The 8795-nt window shown below is 44.8% G+C and overlaps 1 protein-coding gene across 2 annotated transcripts in view; it reads left to right on the top strand.

The window, feature by feature from the left end:
• The first annotated feature begins 343 nt into the window (after window positions 1-343).
• Window positions 344-8795, top strand: part of PLOD2 (procollagen-lysine,2-oxoglutarate 5-dioxygenase 2) — a 48237-nt gene continuing 39785 nt past the window's right edge. The window contains exon 1 of one of the 2 annotated variants that reach the window (XM_064721202.1): window positions 344-625. In XM_064721202.1, the coding sequence (XP_064577272.1) occupies window positions 529-625 (97 nt within the window). In that variant the 5' untranslated portion in view covers window positions 344-528. The remainder of the gene's footprint in view (window positions 626-8795) is intronic. The other variant, XM_064721203.1, reaches the window with a different exon arrangement.

Below are 8795 nucleotides of genomic sequence, written 5' to 3'. Positions count from 1 at the left end.
GGCTCACGGCTCGGCGGCTCCAGGTACTCACACTGTCCCAACAAAACCACATCTTTGGGAATGCGTTTATAGACACATAATGGCCAGTGAAAGCACTGAGCAAGTGTCTGGCGGAGCAGGCGAGTGTAGCTGCTGGCATAGCAAACAGCACCGGGCGGGCACAGCCGAGCCCCGCTCCCGCTCCCCTCCCCATCCTCGGGGCCGCGCCTGTGCAGCGCCTGCGGCGGCGGCGGCGGGGCCGAGGCGGGGCTTGGCCGCTCGCCCCTCCCCGGCGGCGGCACCGTGACCGACAGCGGCTCCTGTAGCGCCGCCGGTGCCCCGGCCCTCCCACCGCCGTATAAAGCCGGGCGCGGGGGGAGCGCCCGCGGCTGCCGCCCGCCGCGGAGAGGAGGAGGAGCAGGAGCGGTGTGTGCCCGCCGCCGTCCCCAGGCGCCTTCTCCCCGCTCCTTATCCACGCCCGCCCCTCTCCCCCTCTCCCCGCTGCCGGGGGCTGCTGGCGCGGCCAGGCCGGTGGTGCGGAGGGCGAAGATGGCGAGGAGCGGCGCCCGGTGGCCGCGGCTCCTGCTGCCGGCGCTGCTGGCCCTGGCGCTGCCCGCGGCGGCGGAGCGGAGCCCCGGGCCCGCAGGTGAGCGCGGTGCGGGGGCTGGGTTGGGTTGGGATGCGGTGCGAGTGCTGGGATGCAGTGCGGGGGCTGGGATGCGGTGGCCGTGCCCGCGGGAGGTGTGTGCGGGCGGCGGGGATGCGCTGCTGGCCGTGCGGCATCGGTCCCTTTGTGCCTGGCGGCTCGGCAACATCCGCCAGGAAGGGAACGCTGGGACCCGCCGCTTGGCCGGGTTATTTTGGTATTTATTTATTTATTCCCCACCGGCCCGTCCCTGCCCCGCACGGTAACGCGGAGCGGCTCGGCGCTGCGGGAAGACGCCGCCGGGTTGTTGTCGAGACGAAGCGCTCGGCTGAAAGTGTCTTAACCCGCCCAGGAGTTCATAGATGCCTAATTCCACTTAAGGGAAAAAAAAGAAAAAAAGGATTCCTTAAGGGGAATTGAGGCTCCTAAACTTTTTCGTGGCCAGCTCCCCCGCCCTTTTTCTCCCGTCTCCACGAGACAAGGTGTTGATGAACATATTTTTCCAGTGCTCGGAAAAGCAATAGCATCAGTCACTGCTTCTCTGAACTTGAGCAAGCGCTGATGAGGTTTCCTACTTCGTGCAAAAGTCAGCCAGGGACTCCAGTGCCCCTTCCCATCATGCAGAGCCTTCCCTGCCTCTCACTCCTGTGGTGGTGTTTGCTTCAAGGAGCCAGGATGTAGAAAGAAATTTTATCTTGAGCATGTAAAATAATGTATACAGGAAATTCCCTCAGATGGAGGGGTCCAAACACATGTATGTCCAACAATATGCCAAAACCTCTTTTTGGCTCTAATACTGTTTAGAGTCTGTACTTCTGATTTCTATTCTAGGCATACAAAGGTATTTCATCACACTACGTTATTATCACATGAAATCCAAAATAATTTCATTTCTTGGCTTGTTTTCTCAAGACTTATCAAGTTATTTTTAATATCTAGCTTAATTTCTTCTGGGGTGAACAAGGAGGCTTCTTTATTTGAGCAGCAAGTTTTGTTGGCAGGTTCTAACTTTGATATTAAAACTGCTGCTTTAGTTCATAAGTAGTATAAAAAGTTAAAATAATTAAAAAAAAAAGCTGTTGAAGAATACCAGACCACTCAAAGAAGTTCTGACTTCCAGTTTTTGTAATACTTGGCTACTTTTGGTCATTCAGAATATTTCTCTGAAGGCTATGGTGTGGTTGCTGCGTGTTGGGGAGTGTGAGCATTGCCCTTCAGCCTTTGCTGCACCCCTGGGGACAGGTTTGAGCAAAATTTGAGCTCCTATCCCTGTTTTCAGGGCAGTGAGACTGTAAGTTGAACTTCTTTGGAAATTAGTTATGGCAAACAGATATTCCTGCAAACATATCTGTTCAAATAATGTTTTACTTTAACTGCACTTGAAATGTGAGCTCTCAGGCTGGTGTAAACTAATGGCTGGCATGGTAAGGATTCTTCTTTAATCCTTCTGCTTTTCAAATGTGTGCAAGGCAGAGTCCCTATTCCAGACAGCATGTATGATTCAGCAGCCCAAAAATAGACTGCTTTTTCTGTATCAATAATAAAAATTATTCTACACAAGTTACACTGCAAGAAAGCACTGCTGGGTTTATATAAGGTGTTCATGCAGGAAGATCTTAATTCTTTTTAATTTAGACAGGAGCAACCTGAGTTGCAGCAATCTCTGCTGAACTGAAACCACTCTGAGAGCAGTTTCTTGACCTCAGACACTGCCTGCTGTGTTACTTGTTTTTATTCCAGTTTTAACCCTTAAATGTTTTTCCCCAAGTCTGTGCTGTATTACTTGAAGAAGTAATGCAGTAAACAGACCTTATGGTGCCTCTGTTTCTAGAAATCTGTCTTTCAATTTCTAGTCTATTGATTCTTTGTACAATTCAGTGTAAAACAGCCTGTGAAGGCGCAATTTACATGTCAGTTTTTACTGCAGTCCAGCTTACTTGCAACAAAAGCTCTAATAAGACTGTCTGGAACCAGCTGCCAAGCTGCATCTTTGTCTGAATCAGACCCTCCTCAGAAAGGCTTGGAAAAGTGATTTTGGGAGAGCTGCCTGTTGCACAGCACCGCTTACAGGGAGCAATCAGTGCGGCCCTGTGGCAAAGCGTGTTTGCAGAAATCCCTCTGCTCCTTCCTTGGCCGCAGGGTTATGTTTCAGGCAGTCACAGAGAAGAGCACTGTTGAGCTCTGAAACACTGGCTCCTGTGTGCTGGAGATGCAAAAGTTTCTGTGTTAAAACATCAGCGCTGAAATATTTTCATTGCAGCACGCTTGCTGCTCGCAGATTGCTTATTGTGACACGCAGAAAGTCAGTGGGAACGACATTTGTGATTGCGTGAGAGGCAGACACTCTCTTGGCAGCAGATGTAAATGATGTTCTCACCTAGGATGTTTTATCAATCAGCTGTTTGCAGGAAAATGCTTTTGCAGCCTGTGAGTCTGTTCCCCAGAGCGGCTGTGGTGGCTCGGCCGGGCCGTGCTGAGGCCTTGGGGCCCAGGTTGTGATGGTGGCCGTCAGGCAGGGCCTGAAGTGGGCCCCATGGTTTGTGGCTGTCTGTGTGCCCTCCCAAAGCAGGACGGGTGGCCTGGGGGGCTCCAGCAGCGTGGGTGGCTTCCCAGAGCAGCTGGGCTGGGAGGTGTGGCAGCTCAGCTGGCTGTGGAGCACTGAGCCACTGGGCTCTCCTCCACCCCAGCATCCCCAAGTGCTGGTCACAGATGATTCAGGCAGTAACTGCTGGCTGGTGTAACTCTGCAAGCATGTACTGCTTTTTGGGATACAGCATGTACTGCTGCCATTTCTGTTAATTTGGGCTCAGCCCGAGTGCTCTGAGTGACAGCGATCGATAGGCCTTTCCTTCTGGGTGACCCGAGGTGCCCAAACAAGAAAATTTAGTGATTCAACCATCCTGATGTACTTATTAGAAGTACTGACAGACTCTCCATCCTTGGGGAAGGAGAGTCTATAAGCACAGCTCTCTGTGCCTGCCCCTGTCTCTCTGCCCACTTTTCTGTCTCTTGCCTCTTTACTGGTGTTACGTCTGTCACCCCTTGTCACCACAGTACCTAAATCTGCTGCGTAAACCCGTGTTGTGGAAAAACCTCCTCCAGATCTCTTGGGGGTTTTGTACCCTTTTTGTGAGGACTGTATGAAAAAGCTGCTCCTTAGAGGAGAAGGGGAAAAGCAGAAGGTGATGAAGGCAGAACTGACTGTGCAGTAGGCAGTGCTTGGGTTACCTGTGCCTGGGGCACATCGGGCAGGTACCATCACTGTGCACCACTTAGATGGAATTACCTACTCATGGAGATATCCTTAGCTTCCAGCTTTGAAATAAATTGCGAATGACAAATGAAACAGTGTGTAGTGGGAGGTGTGAGTGTTTGGAAGTTAGTTAAAAATAAGCAAACATTGTGGTAGAGGTGCAGAGCAGTAAAGTTGTAGTTTCACCATGTAGTTTTTCCTGAAAAATACTCATCCTTGAAGATACCCAAGGTTTGCAGTCTGAATTCTCTGTAGCACTTGGGTTAGAGGCTGCACAATGCCAATCTCTTTAGCAAAAAACAAATGAAATAAACAAAAAAAAACCCTGTAGATTTTTGGTCAGGCTTTTCTTTCTTTTCTTACGTGAAGATAATAATTAAACTGTGGAATAATTAAGCTGTGGAATTGCTTAATTAATTAATCCAGGGTTGGATGTGTCATTGCTTTGCTCTGATATATGGTGGGGTTACTGCAACTTTGATTGTAAAATGCATTTTCAGTTAAAGCAAGAAGTAAAGCTGTTGTGACCTTTTTCATCAGCACTGGATGCTGTAAATTGCACTGAAGGGGCACAGTGGAATGACCGCTATATTTATCTGAGTCAGGGGTGGTTTGTGTTAAATGTATTTCTGTCAAGGATCTAAGCTAACATTATTTCTCAGGGTTTTCTTTAGGTTGGTGGCATATTCTGGGGAGTTATCATTTATGGGCAAGTTTTTAGCTTTTTCCTTCACTGTTGCTTACTTAAGCATAAGTGACTTTGTCTTTTCATGGGGAAATATTTAGTTTGTCTGTTGAATTAGCACTATTGCACTGTGTAATCAAAAGCAGTATCTTTCCATTTGTGTAGAGCTGCCAGTCTGAATTGCAATTTAATTGACATGCTGTTTAAGTGAATTCCCTTGTCATGGGGAATAAGCATTTTTGCAGTAAGGGCAGTTTTGTTTTCATTTATAATGTTAATTTTTTATAGTTTTTGAGAGACCAGTTGCAAACAGGCTGGAAAGGGAAGAATATTTTTGATCCCTCTTAAATTAAACAGTAGCAGGGTTCTCTCCAGCACAGAATAAAACTTGACCAGACTAGCAGCAGGTTTGTCTCATGTGTAGTAATGTAGCTCTAGAGAATAAATGATAATTAACTCTCAAGGAATACATGCTTGCAAGCACAGCCTGATACTACAAGTAGCTTTAGGATTTATAGAACTGCTTCTCGATTTTTTCTTTAGGTGCATTTGATTTTAAAAATATGGATTATACTGGTGATAAGGAGACTAAATACGTAACGTTGCAGTTTCCCCCAAATATCTATTTTTGTAAGGAAGGAGCAAGTATGTTTTTAAAGCTGCAGTGTTTTTAATCAATAAAAACATACTGTAAGGAAACAAGGACAAAAAAGTGCTTAACAAAAATAGACTTGTTATTTAAGTGCCACTCCTCTGAGAATGAATTCTGTATCTGTAGTTCTGTGTTAATGTGCTGAATTAGCCCATTCTTGCTGAAATCAGCTGTGCAGAAACTAATCAACATCTGATAGCATTGCTCTTTTAATTTTTTCTTCTTTGTAAATTAAAAATAGATTAACTTTTTAATTCACATAAATCTTTAATACAGTGTCTTTGTAAGCATTTTACTTAATTCTGCCTTACTTCACTGTAAAGCCATTGTGTTGGATCAGAACCAGGCCCATAACTTTAATACTCGAAGCTGCTGGGTGAAATGTATGATGTTAAAAACACCTTAAAATATACATCATACATGCCGTGTTGTTGTGTCCTGTGTCTCAAGTAGGACAGAATTTTTATTTCACAGTTTGAAGGACTGAGTTGTGCAGGACAAGGCACAAGTGTGGAGTTTGAATTTCTGGTTCACACAGAAAAGGGAACTTTGAAAAGTATAGGTTTTTTTTTTTTTTAATTATTTCTGAGATAGTGTGACTTGTGTGTGAAGAATTTTGTGTCCAGTGTTGGGACACAGGGCCAGATGTGGAGCTGTAGGGCAGCTTTTTCAAATGAACTGACTGATCTGGGTGGTAGCGTCTGCTCACAACATGAACCGCAGCGCAGGCACGAAGGACAGCGAGGGACAGCTGTGGATGTTCAGGATGGCCCCACTTCCAGCTCAGTTCCTCTCTGGTTTCTTTTTTTTAAAGACTAGTTGAAGGAGAAACTATGATTGCAAATCTTAACTGCCGAGTTTCATCGATGGATTGGTTAACTGTCAAAAGATTGACTTCAGAATGCCTGGTGCTGTGTGCGACCGCTTCTGTTTAAACAGCTGGGTTTGTTAAACAACAGCCCAAGAAGGAGCATGCTCTTCTGCAGATACATATTTATGAGAGAGACAAGAGAGGGCAAGGCTGCAAAAAGGCAGAAGCTGAGTAAACTTTCTCACTTAGCCAGCTGATGCTAATTGTGTCCTGCTCTCAGCTGCACAGCCCTGATGACAGTTTATAGTGTGCTGTCCAAGCTGTGCGCTCAGGCAAGACACAGCCTGTGCCATGACTCCTTCCACTCCCTCTCAAGATGCTTGTGGTTTCATTTCTATTTGGGCACCCATAAACAGCTGCAACCTGATCTGTTCCTCATTTGTCAGGAAGTTAGGCAGCTAGGAGTTCCTTCATGCATGGCAATGATGTCATTTACAAACAGTGGATTTTAATTTTTTGTCTTAGTTTGGGAACTAAGGAACACATCTTATCTTTGCTTTACTGCAGAAGAGCTGACTCAGTATGCAGAATCTCATCCAAGTCCTCTGAAGCTGATGGAAAAGCACTTTACTGCTGCTTGTATTTGGCTTTGTTTAACTATCAAAACAAGGAAATCTTGCATTAGAGTGAGTGCAGGCCTGAGCCCTGGCCAGTGCTGCACTCGGGACTGACGTGCGTGATTGATGAGTGCACATACAGTTCTTAATGAGCTCTTGTTGACTATATATTCAATACTTCTGAATTAAAAGAAAGTAAGTTAAGAGCTGAGATATAATCAGCTTTCAAATGTTTCCTGAAATCAGTCAGTTGTATATTGTGAGTTCCTGCTAACCTTTGAAAGTGTGTGTAGGCAGGCATAGAAATACACAGAAAGAGCTGTGATTTGTGTGTCACAAATGTTTATTTAGTTGGTTTTGACCTGGCTCTGTTCTACATTTGATCATTTTAATGTAACTGTTTAAGCTGCTGTATTGGTGTGATGTCAGAAACACCAATAAAAGACAGCAGTGAGCAGCAGCTCTGTACACTTGCCATTTGAGTCACTCTGCACGGGAGAGGAAAGTGCCTGTTCACACCACTGCGTGCTGTGAATTACAGCCTGAGGGAATTTCAGTTCGTAGGAAAAAAAAAGAAAAACAAATTAGTGTCCTGTCCAGGGGCTGTGTGTTAGCAAGTGCTGATCTAACATAGATTCTCTACTGTGAGAAAATTGAGAGCAGCTCCTGCTTAGTGCAAGGATGTGTTTTTGCTAGCTCAGCTTCTTTGTTCCTGTGAAACACATGAGAAGAGGGAGAGCCCTGTAACAGGCGGCATATACCATGGCTGAGGAAATTGCAACAGTACAGCTATTTGAAACTGGGAAATGATACCTTGTATATTTCTTTCCCTCGAGAGCTCCTGAAAGCTTCTTGCCTTTGTTAGGTCTCTTCCTTATCTTGGGACCCTGTTGGCAGCTTCAACACCAACAGCTACTGCTCAGTAACTTCAGCAAGATTTACAGATAACGTGGAAGAGCACAGGAAGGATTATCCATAGACAGCCCATGCATTGGGCTGATAAATGCCAGTAATAATCATAAATGCCAATTGTGGCTATAAACTGTTTGCAACAGCTTAAAGACAGAAGGACCTTAGAAGAACCTCATAAGTTTTTGGAAATTACAAAGGTAATGTTTGTGTACTGTTTGTATTTTGCAGTAAGACCTGTATGTATAGAAGTGCAGTAATTAAAGGGAGGTTTGTCATAGAGAAGAAAACAGATACTGAGATCTGTACAGTAAGGTCAGTTTCTTCAAATTCTGGTCTTTAAAGACATTCCTAGAAAACCTTCTCTCTCACACAAGAATTGTATTGGTATAGAAAATCAGCATGTACTAGGTGTTTGGCAATCCATGACTGCTCTTAACTTGCTATCTTTTAATTCTAATTTTGTCATTTATTTTAACTTGTACCACTTTCTGATCTCTCATGAGCTTTTCAAGCATATTTTGTCTCTCATCCAAGGATAGTTTTTAGCATCAATCCAACCATACTACTGAACTACAGAGAATCCAATCTTATTATGTGATCATGGCTGTGGTTAGTGGGGCTTTAAAGCCAGTCTGCCTCTTGGGGAAGCAGTGAAGTGTGGGGTGAGTGGAGGCATGCAGCAGTGTTCTGAACTGAGCATTGTATAAAGATCAGATTAAAAAAACTTCAGGACTCCCAAGTATGAAGTATTATTGTTTTATGCCCCAGTCATCTTTCCCCCTCCTGCAGTGTAATGCACATTTATTTCCTGAGAAAAGAAGATGATCATGTTTGCTATTTCAGCACATTGTTGTGTTTCTAAAGAATCCTAGGGGGAAAATAAACAGCTGTCGGATGGCTCTGTCTTTTCTCTCTTTATGCCAAAAATTTTATTTGACCAGAAACTCTTCTGTTGGCTTACTGCTTTATTTGAGCGTATGTACATCACAAGCTCTCACTGGATGCGTATATGCAAATATACACATATAGTTTATGTTTTTCTCCTTGGGTACTTAAGATCTTTGTTTGCTGCTGGATTACAGTAACCAAGCATATGTCTGTAGGTATAACTTATAATCATGGTTATATTGTATATGATGGGTTTTTCCCATCTCCAGCTGTTTGACATCTTTTCAGAGTATGCGGATTTTCAAATATTTTGACACAGAATCCTAAGTTTAGGCAATAACTCCTATTCATA

This window comes from Zonotrichia leucophrys, chromosome 9, assembly GCF_028769735.1.
Source record: "Zonotrichia leucophrys gambelii isolate GWCS_2022_RI chromosome 9, RI_Zleu_2.0, whole genome shotgun sequence".
NCBI lineage: Eukaryota > Metazoa > Chordata > Aves > Passeriformes > Passerellidae > Zonotrichia > Zonotrichia leucophrys.
This window is presented reverse-complemented; position numbering and strand designations above follow the sequence as displayed.